We start from the raw sequence: 20903 nt of genomic DNA on the forward strand, positions 1-20903 counted from the left end.
GGGAGTGTTGCTGAACAAAGAGACCTTGGAGTGCAGGTTCATAGCTCCTTGAAAGTGGAGTTTCAGGTAGATAGGATAGTGAAGAAGGTGTTTAGTATGCTTTCCTGTATTGGTCAGAGTACTAAGTACAGGAGTTGGGAGGACATGTTGCGACTGTATAGGACATTAGTTAGGCCACTTTGAAATATTGCATGCAACTCTGGTCTCCTTCCTATGGGAAGGATGTTGTGAAACCTGAAAGGGTTCAGAAATGATTTACAAGGAGGTTGGAGGATTTGAGCTATAGGGAGAGGCTAAATTGGCTGGGACTGTTTTCCCTGGAGTGTCGAAGGCTCAGGTGTGACCTTACAGAGGTTTATAAAATCGTAACAGGCATGAATAGGATAAATGGACAAAGTTTTTCCCTGGATTGGGGGAGTCCAGAACTAGAGAGCATAGGTTTAGGGTGAGAGGAGAAAGATATAAAAGAGACCTAAGGGGCAACTTCTTCACACAGAGGATGATACGTGTATGGAATGAGCTGCCAGAGGAAGTGGTGGAGGCTGGTACAATTGCAATATTTAAAAGGCATCTGGATGGATATATGAATAGGAAGGGTTTGGAGGTATATGGACTGGGTGCTGGCAGGTGGGACTAGATTGGTTTGGGATATCTGGTTGGCATGGACGAGTTGGACCGAAGGGTCTGTTTCCGTGCTGTACATCTATCTTAGTCTATGGATTAGATTATCAGCACTTAGGTTTTGGGCGCTGTAAGAACTACAGAAAAATGGACTTAGGTGGGAAGGCTGTTCCTCCAGGTCTCCTATTCATAACTGGCATGCCGACTGCAGGATCTGGTGTATCTGCAGTGAGGTGAGCTCTCCCAAATTAGGAGGAAGGGGACAACTTCTCTAAGGGAGCGCGGATGGTCATAATGTGTCCACCTCAATTTAGAGACAACATCCTGTGAGGATCCGAGATTCAGAAGGCAGGCCAGAACACGTTCAGATGTCCAAACCCAGATTCTAACTTCCAGCATTCTTTTCTACACGCCGGTTCTCCTCAGAAAGACGGACCTTGCAGTTCCATTCACTCCTCTTTCTGCAAGTACCTCATCTCGCCATCGGAAAATTCACATGCACCTTGCAGCCTTTTGTCATCCTGCACCTATTAATTCACAGTCTCAAGTGTCTGTTATTCCCTCCTCTTTGCTAAATTGTTGACATGATGACTGACTTTCTGCTCTCCTCCCTTGCAGGATGAGAGGGCACACAACATGGGGGCGAGGTAGAGAAGCAAGCAGCTGTTGGTCCTCCAATGATAGCCACTTTGTGGATCACCTGATCCATTGGGAGGGAAGTCTTGTCCCAGGCAGCAATCTACTGGAAGAGTTTGAGCCTCCTGATGCCCTGGTACACAAGCATACAAAGGAAGTTGGTCCTCTCTTTTCAAAGCTGTGCTGAGGTGGGTAGGGCTTTGAGTCTTGCTGCCTTGTAGCTTGCTTTTGGCTACCATTCCCTCTGCCCTAAGGTGGGGCATACAGCCCAGGAGAACACAGCTGCTGCTGCGACTTGTATCGCTCCTGTTGTTGCTATGGCTCTTGGTGACCATTTGGCGGGTGGCTCTTGCTCTTCAGTGAGGGCTGAAGGTGACACCAGGGAACCTCGGCTGAAGAAAGGTGAAATGCTGGTCAAGTGAAATGTAGCCCAAGCATTCAGTCACGTCTGTCAAATAGTGAAAGCTCTCTATAGGAGAAGCAAGACTTTGACCAGTACATCTCTCCTGGCCATAGTTGCAGCTCTTCAGTTTCATTGATCATTGGCTTCTCAACCAATCATTTCTACTGAAGAAGTTTTGCCCACACAGATCCTGGTGAGTTGCTGATAGGTAATGCAATGGATGCTCCAGATGTTACGTCCAAAATAAAGGGTTAAATCAGCTGTTGATTTTAATTGCCTGAATTATTTACTCAATAGGGCTTAAGGGATTTCCTACTCTCATTCAGTCTTGCTCTAGTGAAACCCAGTGTGGGCTGAAATGTATCAGGATCCTTACACAACATTACCTTTTGGACTCTATCTCCCTGCATGCCCGCAAACTGATCTCCACTTGCATGGACAAAATGTCCCCTTTGGTAACTGAAGTTTGATCTTGCCATAAACCCTGGTGCCTTCCTGTCAGCTAGCATCAGTTGCAAGTGTCAATAGGGAAATAGATGCATGACTTTCTGACTGTGGCAAGACCTTGAAGGAATTTAAACTAAGGATTTTTGGTTGAGACTCTATACTAGACAGATGAGCCAAAGAGTTATAGGCAAAGAGGACTTTGGGATATAGGCACTGCTGAATAAACCAAGTGTGTTTTGACTAGTCCTCAGGGATAAAAGCTTCACTGCGTATGGGGAGGAAGTGGGAATATGTTGCTGAATTGGGTGATCAGCCATGATCATACTGAAGGCCGAATGGCCTTCTCCTGCTCTTATTTTGCTATGAGGTAGTGGCAGATGCGAGCATAATTACAATGTTTAAAAGACTTAGAAAAGTACATGATTTGGAAAGGTTTGGAGGTATATGGGACAGGAGCAGGCAGGTGGAACTAGTTTAGTTTGAGGTTATTAACTGACGAATAGCCTCTCTAACATCAAATAATGTTGAACTTGTTAATGTTGTTCTTGCCTTACACACGTTCTGTGTGGTGTAATCTGTTTGTCTCACTCTGTCAAAGTTCTTTTCACCCTATGATCCGTATGTCCTTGCTTACTAGGACCAGCCTGTAATGCTCAAAAACAAAGGTTTTCAGTGTACTTAGATACAGTGACAATCAATCAATTTTAAAAGCAAATTAATAATTTATCCCTGAGAACTAGTCAATTAATATAAAAGGGTCAGTTAAACCCGAAACGTCAGCTCTTTTCTCTCCTTACAGATCCTGCCACTCCTGCTGAGATTTTCCAGCATTTTCTCTTTTGGAATCAATCAATTATGTTCATTATGGACTAGTGAGACCAAAGGGTCTCTTTCCGTGCTGCATGATTCTATGACTCCAACTATGCACAGTGCCTACAATTCCATGGGTCTATCCTTTGTTATTATATGTATACTTTCCCTGTAAAAGCATAAATTCAGAATGAATTGAGACAAGGGATATGGCTCAGGAAAACTCTTTCTTGCTCCACATTCATTTTTCAATGATGGCATGTGTATTGTAATTTGCATATTCAACTACTAATTTTTAATTTCCTTGCAAATACTTATTAATTTATAGCAGAACCTTTTATTTGCATTTGTATTTGAGGAAATGTTGCTGTGCCTGTGGCCCAGCACCTGTTGAGTGCTGTGTGTACTAAAGGATTCAGCAGCTCCTTCACAGCTGTGCGCTCCAATTTATCAAATTTTCTGGTATTTCCTGTGTTGGGTGATCCAGTGCAGGGAAGGTTTCATTGTATATTGTTCATAATTAGCATTTTCCTCTTTGACTACATAGCAGCAATAGTCATAGTCCAAACATAATGTTTGGTGAAGCATTTTAAGATTGCCTGATGAGTTGTTAAAAGGGACTATATTTTCTTGCTTTCCTTTCAATTAATATTCTTACATTTTGCTTCTTCAATTTAAGTTGAAGTCCTGCTAGTGAACCTCACAGCGAGCCCTCCAAGTCATGAAAGATGATTGATTTTGTGTATAGCTGTATTTTCTGCCTTCTTAAGGATGGTGGAGAGAAGGGAATCTATACCCCAAAAATGTATTGATATCGCTACACTCCAGACTGTATTTACCAGCAGCTGCAGAGCCATGTCGCTCCTATTGTACAGGACAAAGTTCTAGCATCCTTCTCTCCCTTCAAAAGTTGAAAAGGTTAAATGTTTCATGAAGAAAGGTCTGAAGAAGATCCACTGCATCCAAAATGTTAACTCTGATACCTGCCCAACACCCCCAGACCTGCTGCGTCATTCCAGCAATTTCTGTTTTTGTTTCTGATTTTCAGTATCCACAGTTTTTTTGTTAAATGGTTTATGAGTTGCTTTCAGAAAAGTGAAAAAAAAGATCATTTATGGAAGTACATGGTGTTTGGGTGCTACTTACACACTTTTTACTGAAGAAATGCCAATTCTGATGGTAAGTATTTATGAATGACCTTGTAGATTTGCCAAGATTTTATCAGAATGGTATTAAAATGTACCTTTCCCAATCTTGACTTTGTCAAATATATATTTGCACCATCAATGTTGGCTTTTGGTATTATGTATCCAAATATTGATGAATATTTTGTTTCATCAGGTTTAGTCAGATTGCAAGAAGGTGTACATCCACATGAAGGTCGTGTTGAAGTTTATGTGAATGGAAGATGGGGACTAATATGCAACAAGAACTGGGACAATCGGGATGCATCAGTTGTTTGCCGACAGCTTGGATATGGGTAGGTCTTGGAAACTTAGAGTTTTTTGAATTAGGAGTTTTTTTGGGCTCACAGAGGCATGAAATATCCTTGCTAGCTCAAGTGACTAAAGTGCTTGTCGGTTAAGTATCACAGAATAGACTCAAGTCACTTTCAACACTGTGTATATTGAAACAAAGTCAGCTGATAATTAAAATGTGTGCAACATAGAGAATTTATGCTTGCCTTTATAAGCTATTTCCTTTCTGTCCTACACACATACTGCTTTGTTCAGCTTTTTGTTTTGCTTAATGCTCTTGCCTGTTCTTCTGAACTTTATTGAAGATGCTGGATCATATGGTAATATTCAGACCTCTTCTACCACACTCAGTTAATTATCCTTTATCTGTGAATCCAGATAGTGAACTCTTGATTGTCTGCTTAAACATGGAAAGCATCAACAGTGGCCACATGCCTGTATTGTTCAGCGTGGTGCACTGGATTGAATCCAGGGGCAATTTAAGTGGCAGATTTTTCCTACCCATACTTCATGAAAACAGAAATCAGCATTGCAGTGCCAACTGAGATTTGGACTCAATTCTCAGATGGCTGTTATTTGTATAGCTCAGTACTCTGCTGGTTGGGCATTTGCCCAGTAAGCCATCGGGGGAGCATCTGTACTTTGTCAGCTGGACAAGTAAGAGCTCAGATTGCCTCCAGCTCAAAGAGTGGGATTAGTGCTGTTTCTTAATCAATCTTCAAAGCAGTCAGACTCTCCCTCCAGTCCACTTTCCCTCTCCACCCTCAATGACTCTACCACTAATGGTGACTCTTGTCATTTTAGAAACCCCGGTACGAAAGTCAGATAAGGTTTCATTTAACCATACCGTATGATAACAACTGGACAGATCATCTTGAACTGTATATTTTTCAAATTGCCTGAAACAGTTTATTTCTTAGCATAAGAACTAGAATTTGAGCTCCATGGAGTCAGGAGTTTTCCAGAATGCTGTTTAATACTCAAAATGATGTCCACGTTTCATGCTCACAGTTTTGATGTGGCTGTGCTGAATACCATTTTTGATAAAAGCCAGAAAAATTCTTTAATCCTTGCAAAGAGGCATTCTTTATTTATGTAGGTCAGAATCATGCATTCGAACATTAATATAACCAAGTAAAAGGCCTACCATCTGTTTGTGATCCTTTTTGCGACTTTGGTTTGAATCTGAGATCTATGTGCATAACATTGCATAGAAGGAAGAAAAGGTTAATACTTCACTCCCCACTGCTGCAAGCCCTGATTTCTCCAATCTCAGTTGTGACTCTAATCTCTGGGCCCGTCTGATTGCCACATGTCCTTGCCCTGGTCCATTAGTGCAGCAGCCAAGGCCGCAGGACTGAATGGTGTTCATTGAGGTACAATAACTGAGGTCAAGGCCTGTGTGTTGCCCCTATGTTAGGGTTGGGGGTGGCACTGTGGGACCCCAGGTCAAGACCAACATGGAGCTTGTGATTGCTGCCCTGCATGAGGCCCAACCCCAACCCTCACCCTGATTACACTCTGAGACTGCCCAACAATATTCCTTGTTATGTTCTTCACTGACCTCCTAACCCCTGTCTCTCTAAGGTGCAGACTTCTTGAGCCACCTGTGATCTTATCCATTGCTCATCTGAGTATTGGTACACAAATCTGTGCAGTTTCGGACCATCATGTCTTTTAAAATATAATGAGACACAAGACCTAAATTCCCTGGGTTACTCAGAAATCCAGTTTGATTGCAAACTGTCCCTCTGTGGGTGAGGGACTTGAAAATTGACATCACTGAATTTCTAGCCTAGGCATTGTCCCAGTGATAAGTCGGATGCACCATCAGCTGATACTACTCAATTAATTTTTCAAAATTTGAACTTCCTTGTCTTTCCTACCTACTTATAACTGTTATGTTTAAACCTTTTGTGCCACTGCTGTGGACTATTATTACCTGGGCCCTGATTTTATCATGGTAAAAGCTGCTTTAAAAGTTTCTTTTTTAAAATACCCATTCTCTTTTCAAATTACCAACTAGAGTTGTAGTGCTATATAGCACAGAAACAGGCCGAACTCGTCCATGCCAACCAGATTTCCTAAACCTAGCTAGATCCATTTTCCTGCATTTGGCCCATACCCCTTTCTTATTCATGTGCCTGTTCAGATGCCTTTAAATGTTATAATTGTACCAGCCTCCACCACTTCCCTCTCACAACTCATTCCATACATGCACCCGCTTCTGTATGAAAAAGTTGCCCTTCAGGTCCCTTTTAAATCTTTCCCCTCTCACCTTAAATCTATGCCCTCTAATTTGGACTCCCTTATCTTAGGAGAAAAAAACATTGACTATTCACTTTATCTATGCCACTCATGATTTTATAAACCTCTATAAAATCACTCTTGGTGTCCTATGCTCCAGGGATAAACCTCTCAGCCTTTCCTTATAATTCAAACTTTCCAGTCTTGGTAACATCTTTGTAAATCCTTTTTGCACTCTTTCCAGTTTAATAACATCTTCCTAAAGCAGGGTGACCAGAATTATATGCAGTGCTCCCAATGTGGACTTACCAATATCTTGTACAGCCATAGCATAACATCCCAACTTCTGTATGCAATGCTTATGATTGATACAGGCAGACGGGCCAAATGCCTTCTTCATCACCCTGTCTACCTGTGATGCCACTTTCAAGGAACTATGTACCTCTATACCAGATCTCTCTGTTCAACAATACTCTTTGGGCCCTACCATTAACTGTGTAAGTTCTGTCCTGGTTGATCTTACCAAAATACCTCACATTTATCTGCATGAAGATCCATCTATCATTCCTCAGCCCACTGACCCAGTTGATCAAGATCCTGTTATTTTCTTAGGTAACCTTCTTCACTACCTACTACAGCACCAATTTTGGTGTCATCAGCAAACCTACTAATCAAGACTCCTATTTTCTCATCCAAATCATTTACATATATGATGAGCAATAGTGGACCCTGCACAATCTTTGTAGTACATTGCAAGTCACAGGCCTTCAGTCTGAAAAGCAACTCTCTATAATCACCCTCTGTCTTCTACCATCAAGCTAATTTTGTATCCAATTGGCTAGCTTTCCCTGTATCCCATGTGCTCTAACCTTATTAACCAGTGTACCATGCAAATTGTATTTGCACCCAGTGAGGTAACCTTACATCCACCATAAAAGGTGTCGAAATATCAATCCATTAATGGAAGAAAAAATGAGATGGCTTCCATTTGTAGAGGGCGCTGGCTCCTTCATATTGCCACCCATGTAGTGAAGGTAAGGTATTTCCACATTTTCTGTTGTATATAAGAGTACAATTACAACTAAAGGGCAGCATGTGTATATTCAGAGTTGTTCACATGTCCACTTTGTCAACTCACATAAATGAAATAGTTGAGCTCAGATTACATGCCTGGATCTTTTAGTCCAAACAGGATACTCATCAAAAGGCCAAAGTGCCAATGATGGCAGCTGTCTGAAAATTGTAAGTCAGCCCACAGGATGAGCCAATTCTGGGCTATGGATTTTTTTCATAATCAGTGAGTGTTAGTAATGCATTTACCTTTGTCCCAATCAGAATCTTTTGGAAACGAATGAGTTTGCTTCTATTTCAATGAATGTAATATAACTCATTACAGACAGTTCACTGTCTGTAATGAGTCTGATAGCTCAATTTCTCACATGTTCAGTCTTTCCATAGAGGAGTAGTGAAAAAATATGTGTGTGAATCATCTGTTGTCATTTATTTGATAATACATTATATAAGTTGAATAATACAATGTTGTAATTTATTTAATGTAAAACATTGCTGAAGCAATTTTCTGCTTATATAACTGTGATGAAGGGTTAAAAGCTTAATCAAGGGTTGGTTTAGATCAATCCTCATTCAAGAATGCTTTTGGACAGCTGATGGTTAGAGCTAATATTTGATATTGTTAATTAGATAATTAAATCAATTTGCACAAAGTATGCACATTACATAGCTAATTTCAACCCATTTGCTTCTGGTAAACAAGGGCATATTGGCCCTAGTCTAATCTAAATAGCGGTTACTTCTTTGCTTGTACTAATCCTGCGTGATGAATCCATCGATATAACAAGTGCAGTACCACAGTTTATAAATTTGTGTAAATATTAGCTACATGATAGTGGATCTGTGTAACAGCATCACTACCAGCAACTACTTATATTTACACAGCATCTTTAACAAGTTAGCCAGGATCTTCCAAGGAGCAGCAATCATTGTCGGATGGCCACTTCACTCAGATGTTTCTCCAAGTTGGCGCAACTCTGCATATCTTGCTGGGTCAGTCAAACCTGGGCAGAGAAAGGCAGAATGCAGTGTACATGATAAAGCTCCACTGGATCACTTTAGAGTCAGGGGAAGACAAGAAAGACTCACTATTTATGACAATAGTTGCCTTGTATATCACATTTACTTCTCCATTGTGAATGTTAGTGAATAGGTGAGTGGATAAATGGGTTGGTAGGCTGAGGGTCAGGTAGCAGGTGGGTGAAGTGGCAGGTGGCTGGGGTGGAGATGAATGTGGACATAAGTGGAGGGGCTAAGTCGGTGAGTGTGGTGGTTGTGCGGTAGGTGGGTCTGGAGATTAGTCAAAATGGAACTGGTTAGGAGGTCTTTAGTAGAGCGGTGGAGTCTAACCGGGTCTAGTTGGGAAGGTAGTTGGGTGATTGTGGTTAGCTTAGTCAGGTTGTGTTTGGGGTTAGTTGGAGGTAGAGGGTTGGGACTGTAGAGGTCTAAGACAGTTCTAGGACATTAGTTTGGGACTCAGAGAGATTAAGCCAGTTAATTGAGTTGAGCTAGGGAGGCAGTTGAGGCTCAGGGCAAGTTAAGTTATTGAGGTAGTTGGGAGTGTCAGTGTGAATGGTTGGTGTGACAGTTCTCTAGTTAGACAGTATTTTAATCAGACTATTAGTTCCTGGGTAATCCAGTTCAGTTCTACAGAACTGTCTGAAGTCTCTCTTGTTCAGAAACTCCAAGTGATGAGAGGATTTGCCTGTCAGAAGTTCAGACATCCCAGGACATTCCCACAGAGGTCAGCACATTGGGATACTGTCATGAATCTTGAGTTGCAAGTTCATTATCTGATGCCTGGACTAAACACATGTGCCAGTATTCCTTACAGGGCATTAGAAAACAAAAATATGACAGTAAGTCACACCATGAGATCTTGGCCCAGATATTCAGATGGCCAATTGGAGCAGTATAGACTGTGTTACATATTGGGACCATATAGAATTACCAATGCAGCTGACTCCAAGGGGATTGTCCAGGATATCAAATTTTTCATTGGTTAAGTCCCTTTTGTCTGGAATTGTCTGACAAAATCCATTGAAGTTGATGACTTTGATGGGTTCCGACTTACTTAAGCTTGATTGCTACCCATGAGTGAAATAGAAAAACTATGGAACTTAGAATCCAGACTGTGCAAAACCAGCCAGGAGTGCACTGAAGTCAATAAAGGTAACAAAGGCATGAATGAGAGTTCAGCAGCATCAGTTGAGTTGAGATAGGGGAAATGTTGGATGATGTTATCCAACTGGCAATACCTTAGTAATGGAGCAGCTTTGTGTTCAGCAGCTCATCTTGAGATCAGATAAGACACAAAGATTACAAACAGTCTGGTTCACCCTCAGACAGGGAAAGGAAAGGAGTTGGTAGGTAAGGAATAGAGATTGAAGTATTGATTGAAGATCATGGTTTCAGATTTCCCAGTATTTAAGTGGGAGAAGATTCCGTTCTTGCAGTACTGGATGTTCTAAAAGCAGTTTAGCAACAATTTAACAACAATGAAGCAGGGACAATAATTTTGACATTTACATAGCCCCTTTAATGTGGTAAAATATCCCAAGGCACATAAATCTATGATAAGTTTTTGTGTAATCAAAGTGACTCAGTAGTCTACTATAATGAAAGCCATGTGCTCTGATTTCTTAAGGCTACATCTTGCACCTCACAACAGATTATTAAAAACATTTGTGGTAGAAGTTAAAAGTACATCTTCTTCTAGATTTTAAAATTAATACTGTGTAGTTCTTATTAAATTATGGACAGTAATTGAATTTCAACATTTATGATAGCACCCAAAAATTAAGTTGGATTTTTTTTTGTAATTCAGTGCAGGCATACAGTGTTTTTATGTACTTGTAGAGGCGTTATGTTTCCAATTACTCTGTTGTAGCTGATGGATTAATCTATCTCCTGCCCAGAATATTAAAATAGGTTGTCAGTCATCCCAAGCTGAGCTAGTGGAAGGATGGAGGGCAATGTGGATGCCACTAATTAGAATTTCTATATATTAAATTATATTCATTTGGTTATCACAGCGAAACAAACTTTTGTGCTGTGTTCTCAAAAATGCAATGCTGCCTCTGCTTTTATTTTTAGATTGGCACAAACATATAAAACAGCTTGTGCAAGCGCAGTTGTCATTGTTCAAACGTCTGCTGTATACATAAATGTGAGCAATGTTAAATAGGCAAGTGCTGTCTTTGACCACACAGGCCATGACAGGCTGGAGAGTATTTATGCTTTTTGCAAATAGTTTAATAATCAATTATATCATCTCTGTCTTTTTGATAATAGTGATGAGGGATCATACATTAAAAAGCAGTCTTGTGTTTTTTGTATGTTTGAATTATTAACACAATTAATGTGATGGCATTGAGCTAATGTTTGATGTCACAGATGAAGAGTAGTCCCAGATGGGAGGCTTACTTCCTTCAGATTCTGATCTTGAATTTGTCAAATTGGGAGATGCTGAACAGAGTCTGTGTAGTTTCCTGCAAAAATGAATGCTGAGTAGATCTTTAAATCCTCCTGCTTTTGTCAGTGATTAGGGATGTTGGTGGTGATCTAGGATTGAACCTTATGCCGCTTTGCTTAGTTACGGACATTAAGATAGGTGCAAAGAAAGGGACAAAGAGTATGTCAGAATAATGGACATGACTACACTTATATGAAAACAAATCAGGCAGAAATTCCTGTCTCGCCATGGCACCAGTAGAGAGAGAGTGTGTGTACACGCGCGGTGGGGAGGGAATCACATGGAGTGGGTAACTTCATTGAAAATCAATTGAGTTTTCCTTGAAAAGGAAGACTTTGATGTGGTCAAAAGTAGGAGTGATTAAATGAATAACAGAATTATTACCACATACTGCCAGCTGAAAATGTGGCAGCAATGTTTGTGATTTGAAATTGATGTTGAGTCAGAAAGGTTGCCAGTATTAGTGGCCAAAATATTTCAAGCTATGAAGATAAAAAAAACTTGCTTTAATATTGTGCAGTTCCTGTCTTTAGAATATCCCCAAAATACTTCACAGTCAATGATGTACTGACTAAGATTGAGAAATGCAACTAACATGCAATTTTTATAACAAGCTGTCCACTGAGTGCAAAACCCACTGATTATGCAGGACCTTCAATATTTAGCCTACTCTTTTCACTTACATTGAGGCTAGGAGAAAACAATAATCAGCTCAGATTTCTGTATGCAACTATTATCCAGCAAGTTGTCTTTATTACCTCTAAGCTTCCCTATCCCAAAGCATTCCTGGCTAATATTTGACATTTTACTATCTATATACATGGGTCATTCAAAACTATGCTGCCTGTGCCATAATCTCCACCAAGTCCCCCTCACTTATCACTCCTGTGGGTTGCCAACCTGCATTGGCTCTGGGACAAACAACGTCTAGATTTTAAAATTCTCATCCTTGTTTTCAAATCCCTTGATTGACTCGCCACTCCCTGTTTCTGCAATCTCATTCATCCCCACAACCCTGTCAGATATCTGTGATCACCTTATTCTGACCACTTAAGCACACCCAATTCCAACTGCTCCATCATTGGTGGCCATAGATTAGTTGATCAATACCTAAACTCTGGAAGCCCCTCCATAAACTTCTCAACCTCACTTTCCTCCTTTAAGGCACTGCTTAAAACCTAACTCTGTGATCAAGATTTTGGTCATCTGACATAACATCTCCTTATTTGTCTCAGTGTTAAATGTTGTTTACAATGTTCATATGAAGAGCTTTGTTCCATTTTATTACAGTATATATATATATACACACACACACATATATATAAATAGTCATTATTGCTATTCTAGCACATCTGTCTGGGTTTGGGATGTGCTATTTTAAAATTCACTTTTCTTTCTAGTTGCTTAAAAAGAAATCAAGAAAATGATTGTCTGGCAACAAAATTCTCATTTTGGCAATGTGTGAAACAACAAACTATTGCATGACTCATTTAAGCAAGATGACCCTTCTAATGTTCACTAATTTCCAGTCACCAAGGCTCTATTTCAATGAATGACCAACTGTTACATTGATGGCATGATTCAATTATACCCATTTCGCACAATCTGTCAGATTACTAATTCTTGGATACTTATTTGCTGTGTGAAGTATGTTCCTCTCATTTAATAAGAATATTTAAAGGAAATAAACTGTAGTTTTCATGTTACAGCAGAAAGCTGTTAAGTGAAGAGTTATAGATGTGAAACATTTAACACTATAGCAGCAATTGGTTAATACTCCTCCTTATATTCTGTCAGTATTTACTTTATTGTAAACATTTAAGAATGCATAGCTTTGTTGTATGAGCATGAGCATTGAGGACAGCATGGCAACAAAAGTATTTATAAGAGTAGAAAGTGTGCATAACAATAGAATAATTCATTGAGGAAAAACAGTTTTCAAGACAGATGCTAACCTTGAAAAGTAATCTGGAATTGTAAAAACCGTTCAATTCCAGTGGGGCACATGTTAATCTCTGCAGCCTTGCAATAAAATCTCCAGTCTGCCAAAGATTTAAATGAATAAGTGTATGCCTGTCAGATTTCAGTAATTGGGCCTTGTTCAGCAGACTTCCTTGGGGATATGATCCAACATATATAATATAAACATTTTTTTAAAAATTTAAACACCTTTTAAACACATTTTCTGATTCCACATACTAAAGATTCCTCATGGATTATTGTTCACATTGTTGCTGGCTGTGTCTTGATTAAAGGATGATGTCTACTCAGGGTTGGTAATCTCTGCCATGGCTCCTGATATGACTGAACAGGCCAATTCTCGACCCAAATGGTCGGTGGTAACAGCAAATTACATGAAAGTGACTGTTTAATGCTATTGTTCAAGATTATGTATGACGAATCACCTCCTTTCTGTCTTCAGTTTGTAGAACATTTGCCAAGCTAGAACTCATCCTACACTAAAAGGGAGGTTGATAAACTCAGTTGGTTAGACACCTGGATTCCCACACCAACTAAGTCCTTTACAGATTCTCCTCCCCAACCTTTCCCTTTGTCTGAGATTTAGTGACCCTCAGGTTAAACCACCACCAGTCATCTCCTGCTAATAGGACAGCAGTCATCTGGTTGGACTATGGTAACTTTACCTTTACATTGGAAAGTTTGACACAAAGAAATGAGAAAAACAATTTTTAAAGAAGAATCAATGCACATCCTCCTCTAAAAATTACAATGCTTGCATCCCTTCAAGAAACTTTTCAAACTCAATGCAATACAAATCAGAAAACAATTTCAAGCAAATAAAAACAAAATATGGTGGATGCTGGAGATGTGAAATAAAAACAGAAAGTGCTGGAGAAACTCAACAGGTCTGGCAGCAATTGTGAAGAGAAAGTCCCAAGGACTCAAAATGTTAACTCTGTTTCTCTCTCCACAGGTGTTGCCAGTCTTGTTCAGTTTCTTCAATACTTTCTGTTTTTAACTTAAAGAAAATGTTCATCAGAGAGCAAAGACACTTAAGGGCTCTCCAAAGTGATATGTCAATCATTCATTTTAAGTAGGCGTCTATCAAAGAAGTGGTAACACTTATTTCAAGAATAGTAATCATATTGATCATTCCCAAATGAATCTGCAAAATAGTTCTGATCAAATACTTTAAGGTTACATAACGCATTTAGAGTTATAACACCTAACACTCGAATAACAAGGTCAGAAATCACAAGACCACAAATTATAGTCCAACAAAATCACAAACTTTGGAAACACTGCCCCTTCGTCAGGTGATTTTGCTTCACCTGACAAAAGAGCATCGCTTTGAAAGCTTGTGATTTGAAACCTTGAAAGCTTCTGACAAAATTCTGTTTCTTATGGTCCTTCCTACTGCACAACCACCTGATGAAGTAACAGCACTCTGAAAGCTAGTGCTTCCAAATTAACCTGTTAGACTATAACTGGGTGTTGTGTGATTTTTTATTTTGTCCAGCCAGGTCAACACCAGCTCCTCCACATCACAACATTCAGTATTGCAGTGGAGGGCATTGGAATCCACATTCCATAGAAATCTTAAAATAGGGGTCTCCGTTGTAGAGTAGAGTCATAGAATCATAGAGAGGTACAGTATGGAAATGACCCTTCGGTCTAACTCAACCATGTTGATCAGATATCCTAAACTAATCTAGTCCCATTTGCCAGCACTTGGCCCATATCTCTCTAAACCCTTCCTATTTATGTATCCATCCAGATGCCTTTTAAATGTTGCAATTGTACCAGCCTCCACCACTTCCTCTGGCAGCTTATTCCATATATGCACTGCCCTCTTCATGAAAATGTTGCCCCTTAGGTCCCTTTTATATCTTTCCCCTCTCACCCTAAACCTATGCACTCTATTTCCGGACTCCCCCACCCTAGGGAAAAGGCCTTGTTTATTTATCCTATCCATACCCCTGATGATTTTATAAACCTCTATAAGGTCACGCCTCAGCCTTTGATGCTCCAGGGCAAACAGCACCAGCTTATTCAGCCTCTCCCTATAACTCAAATCCTCCAATCTTGGCAACATCCTTGTAAATCTTTTCTGAATCCTTTCAGGTTTCACAACATCTTTCCGATAGGAAGGAGACAAGAATTGCATGCAATATTCCAAAATGTGGCCTAACCAATGTCCTGTACAGCCGCAACATGACCTCTCAACTCCTGTACTCAATACTCTGACCAATACAGGAAAGCATACCAAACACCTCCTTCAGTATCTTATCTGCCTGCAACTCCACTTTCAAGGAGCTATGAATCTGCACTCCAAGGTGTCTTTGTTCAGCAACACTCCCTAGGACCTTACCATTAAGTATATAAGTCCTGCTAAGATTTGCTTTCCCAAAATGCAGCACCTCGCATTTATCTGAATTAAACTCCATCTGCCACTTCTCAGCCCATTGGCCCATCTGATCAAGATCCCATTGTACTTTGAGGAAACCTTCTTTGCTATTCAATACAACTTAAATTTTGGTGTCATCTGCAAACTTAATGAAGTATACTTCCTATGTTCATATCTAAACCATTTATATAAATGACAAAAAGTAGTGGACCCAGCACCAATCTTGTGGCACTCCACTGGTCAGAGGCCTCCAGTCTGAAAAACAACCCTCCACCCCAACCTCTGTCTTCTACCTTTGAGCCAGTTCTGTATCTAAATGGCTAGTTCTCCCTATATTCCATGTGATCTAACCTTGCTAACCAGTCTCCCATGAGGAACCTTGTCGAATGCCTTACTGAAGTCCACATCGACCACGATCAGCACTCTGCCATCATCAATCCTCTTTGTTATCTCTTCAAAAAACTCAATCAAGTTCTTGAGACATGATTTCCCGCACACAAAGCCATGTTGACTATCCCTTATCAGTCCTTGCCTTTCCTAATACATGTAAATCCTGTCCCTCAGGATTCCCTCCAATAACTTGCCCACCACTGACTTCAGGCTCACCCGTTTATAGTCCCCTGGCTTGTCCTTACCACCTTTCTCAAATAATGATACCACGTTAGCGAACCTCCAGTCTTCCTGCACCTCACCTGTGACTATCGATGATACATATATCTCAGCAAGGGACCCAGCAATCACTTCCCTTGCTTCCCACAGAGTTCTAGCGCACACCTGATCAGGTCCTGGGGATTTATCCACCTCTATGCATTTCAAGATATTCAGCATTTCCTCCTCTGTAATATGGACATTTTTCAAATGTCACCATATCTTCTATGTGCCTCTCCACAGTAAACACTGATGCCAAATAATTGTTTAACATCTCCCCCATCTCATGCAGCTCCACACAAAGGCTGCCTTGCTGATCTTTGAGGGGCCCTATTCACTCCCTACTTACCCTTTTGTCCTTAATATATTTGTAAAAACTCTTTGGATTCTCCTTAACCCTATTTGCCAAAGCTATCTTGTGTCCCCTTTTTGCACTCCTGATTTTCCTCTTAAGGATGCTCCTACTGCCTTTATACTCTTCTAAGGATTCACTCGATCTCTCCAGTCTATACCTGACATATGCTTCCTTCTTTTTCTTAGCAAAATCCTGCAGGGTTAAATATGGCAGGAACTGTTGACCATGTGTGTAAAGATGGAACTCTGAGTATATAGGGTCTCAGCGAGGCTCACAACTGAAGAATTACAGATGCTGGAAATCAGAAACAAAACAGAAAATTCTGGAAAATCTCAGCTGGTGTGGCAGCATCAGGTGTTCTGAGGAGTGATAACTCTGATTTCTCTCCACAGATGCTGCCAGATCTGCTGAACTTTTCCATCATTTTCTGTTTTGTCTCTAGTTTATTGCTCACTCAATGTTCACTCACCTGACTGTAGACCTGATATTAATATAACAGTCACCTTGCTATTGCGCCAACTGCAATATCGCAATGCCCTACTGTCAGGTTTCCCTGGATTTAAGAATTTCAGTTAATACGTGTGGAATCCAATTTCCTCAGAATCCAATAGTTTTGGAGATCTAAAAATAAAGGGGCGGGAGTATAAGTAATTAGAAAAACATCCATGCCATTTCCTGTCCAGCTCAAATGTGTTACAGAACTCATGTGGAAGGGAACTGTACTCGATCAGATTTCTGCTGACAGAAAGAGACTCTGCTCAGAACCTTACAAAAGTGCTGTAGGCAGCTGCTAACATAGTGAATGGTAGGTACCATTCCTTCCCCTCCTAGTACAAACTCAAGGCCATGTCATTGTCAGCATTAGTAGGCTGTGCATCAGGTCAATTCTACAATAGATATATCTAATATGGGTAGATTGGTGAAGATGTGGTCAATTAGTTTAGTTTCTTATGCCGAAGATTTGCTGCAGATCACACTTGACATGTCCTCTAGAACTCAGTCAGTAGTTGTGTTATTAAGTGATGCTTGCTAAGGGACATTTAGGTCCCTAGCACAGTTTATATCTTATACTCTTGCTGTCCTCAGTGTTTCTTCCAAGTGATGTGCAACAGGGAGATGGACTGATGCATTAGTTAAGGGAAGATGGTAATCAGCAGGAGGTTGCCTTACTAATGTCTGATGCAGAGGGACCGGAATTAATGCTGAAGATTCCTAAAGCCAGTTCTGTCCATCTGGACATTTGCCATGCCTGTCCTATTGGTGGGGTTTAGATCAGAGTGGTGCTGGAAAAGAACAGCAGGTCAGGCAGCATCGGAGGAGCAGGAAAATCGATGTTTTGGGCAAAAGCCCTTCAGCAGAAATAGAGGCAGGAAGCCTCCAGGGTGGACAGATAAATGCGGGGTTGGGGAGGTGGGGCTGGGGAGAAGATGGAGGTGGGGATGATAGGTCAGAGAGGAGGGTGGAGCGGATAGGTGGGAAGGGAGATTGGCAGGTAGGACAGGTCATGGGGACAGTACTGAGCTGGAAGGTTGGAACTGGGGTAAGGTGGAGGGAGGGGAAATAAGGAAACAGGTGAAGTCCACATTGATGCTCTGGGGTTGAAGTGTTCCGAGGCGGAAGATGTGGTATTCTTCCTCCAAGCGTTGGGTGGTGAGGCGGTGGAGGAGGCCCAGGACCTCCATGTCCTCGGCAGAGTGGGAGGGGGAGTTGAAATGGTAGGTCATGGGGCGGTGTGGTTGATTGGTGTGGGTGTCCCAGAGATGTTTCCTGAAGCGCTCTGCGAGAAGCGTCCAGTCTCCCCAATGTGGAGGAGACTGCATCGGGAGCAACAGATACAATAAATGATATTGATGGATGTACAGGTAAAACTTTGATGGATATGGAAGGCTCCTTTGGGGCCTTGGACGATGGTGAGGGAGGAGGTGTGGGCACAGGTTTTGCAATTCTTGCAGTGGCAAGGGAGGGTGCCAGAAAGGGAGGGTGGCTTGTTGGGGGGTGTGGACCTAACCAGGTAGTCACGGAAGGAACGATCTTTGCGGAAGGCAGAAAGGGGTGGGGAGGGAAATATATCCCTGGTGGTGGGGTACATTTGGAGGTGGCGGAAATGTCGGCGGATGATTTGGTTAATGCGAAGGTTGGTAGGGTGGAAGGTGAGGACCGGGGGTTCTGTCCTTGTTACGTTTGGAGGGGTGGGGTTTCAGGGCAGAGGTGCGGGATGTGGATGAGATGCGTTGGAGGGCATCTTCAACCATGTGGGAAGGGAAATTGCGATCTCTAAAGAAGGAGGCCATCTGGTGTGTTCTGTGGTGGAATTGGTCCTCCTGGGAGCAGATATGGCGGAGGCGGAGGACTTGGGAATACGGGATGGCATTTTTGTAGGAGGTGGGGTGGGAAGAGGTGTAATCCAGGTAGCTGTGGGAGTCGGTGGGTTTGTAAAAAATGTCAGTGTGAAGTCGGTCATCATTAATGGAGATAGAGAGGTCCAGGAAGGGGAGGGAGGTCTCAGAGATGGTCCAGATGAATTTAAGGTCGAGCTGGAATGTGTTGGTGAAGTTGATGAACAGCTCAACCTCCTCACGGGAGCACGAGGTTCACCGATGCAGTCATCAATGTAACGGAGAAAGAGGTGGGGAGTGATGCCGATGTAATTACGGAAGATGGACTGTTCTACGTAGCCGACAAAGAGACAGACGTAGCTGGGGCCCATACGGGGGCCCATGGCTACCCCTTTGGTCTGGAGGAAGTAGGAGGATTTGAAGGAAAAATTGTTGAGGATGAGGACCAGTTCAGCCAAACGAATGAGAGTGTCAGTGGAAGGGTACTGTTGGGGACATCGGGAGAGGAAGAAACAGAGGGCTTGGAGGGCTTGGAGGCCCTGGTCATGGCGGAGGGAGGTGTGGAGGGATTGGATATCCATGGTGAAGATGAGGCTTTGGTGGCCGGGTAAACGGAAGTCTTGGAGGAGATGGAGGGTGTGGGTGGTGTCTCGAATGTATGTGGGGAGTTCCTGGACTAGAGGGGGCTAGGATTGTATCAAGATAGATGGAAATGAGTTCAGTGGGCAGGAGCAGGCTGAGACGATGGGTTGACTGGGGTGGTCAGGCTTGTGGATCTTGGGAAGGAGGTAGAACGGGGCAGTACGGGGTTCCCGGACTATGAGGTTGGAAGCTGTGGGTGTGAGATCTCCTGAGGTGATGAGGTTCTGTATGGTCTGGGGGATGATGGTTTGGTGATGGGGGGCGTGATCATGGTTGAGGGGGCAGTAGGAGAGGTGTCTTCGAGTTGGCATCTGGCTTCAGCAGTGTAGAGGTCAGTGCGCCAGACTACCACTGCACCCCCTTTATCCACTGGCTTGATGGTGAGGTTGGGATTGGAGCAGAGGGAGTTGAGGGCTGCACGTTGTGAGGGTGAGAGGTTGGAGTGGGGAAGAGGGGGTAGACAGTTTGAGGTGGTTAATGTCTTGGCAGCAGTTGAAAATGAAGAGGTCGAGGGCGGGTAATAGGCCAGCGTGGGGTGTCCAGGTGGATGGAGTGTGTTGGAGGTGAGTGAAGGGGTCCTCGGAAGGTGTGCGGGAGTCCTGATTGTAAAAGTAAGCTCGGAGATGGAGGAAGAAGTGTTCGACTTCACAATGCATGTTAAATGCGTGTTCTATTGTAGGACAGGACAAACACACAGATGGTAATGGAGGAATCTGAACACTGGTTGGAAGGTATGGTTTGGTGAGTATGACTATGTCAGGTGTGACACCTCCAGATATTAGTGCAGAGGGCTTTGCAGCATCAACTGGACAAAGTCTGCCTTTGCCACTTGCAGTGTCTAGGTTGATGCTGTAGATTTCATCAAGTTTTATTTTTATTTGACTTTCCTATAGCATTAATACAATAGCTTGCTTGACTATTTCATTGGATGAGAAACCATATAGGTCAGCTTAAGTAAGGATATTGGTGAACTAAATGATAGGTCACTCTTAAATTAACTTTCTTATTCCAGATTTAATTATTAATTGAATTTAAATTCTTCTTGCTGCAGTGGTGGGATTTGAATTCCTTTCAGTGCAGCATTATTCCTGGCCTCTGGATCATTAGTCCAGTAAATTTAGTCAATATTACAATTGCCTCTAATGGCTCTGATTTTATTTTCTCATAGACAGTAACTAAAAGCAATTTATTTGCTTATCTAAGAAACCAACAGATGCCTCACTATCAATGTGTTGAGTTGTTGAGCACATGGTCAGAAATATTCCCTCAATGGCTGTTGTGGCGATACAATGATTTTAAGAAGTGTATTTTGTCTTGGTACTTCTTGAAAAGAGATTTTAAGACAGAGGTGAGCGCTATCTATTC

The 20903-nt window shown here is 41.8% G+C and overlaps 1 protein-coding gene across 4 annotated transcripts in view; it reads left to right on the top strand.

Moving 5' to 3' along the window:
* Positions 1–20903, top strand: part of prss12 (serine protease 12) — a 141392-nt gene that overhangs the window by 22761 nt on the left and 97728 nt on the right. For all 4 annotated transcript variants that reach the window (XM_043696805.1, XM_043696809.1, XM_043696814.1 and 1 more), the window contains exon 2: positions 4259–4397. In XM_043696805.1, coding sequence (XP_043552740.1) covers positions 4259–4397 — 139 coding nt within the window. The remainder of the gene's footprint in view (positions 1–4258; positions 4398–20903) is intronic.

The sequence above is a fragment of the Chiloscyllium plagiosum genome, chromosome 1 (assembly GCF_004010195.1).
Source record: "Chiloscyllium plagiosum isolate BGI_BamShark_2017 chromosome 1, ASM401019v2, whole genome shotgun sequence".
NCBI classification, from domain to species: domain Eukaryota; kingdom Metazoa; phylum Chordata; class Chondrichthyes; order Orectolobiformes; family Hemiscylliidae; genus Chiloscyllium; species Chiloscyllium plagiosum.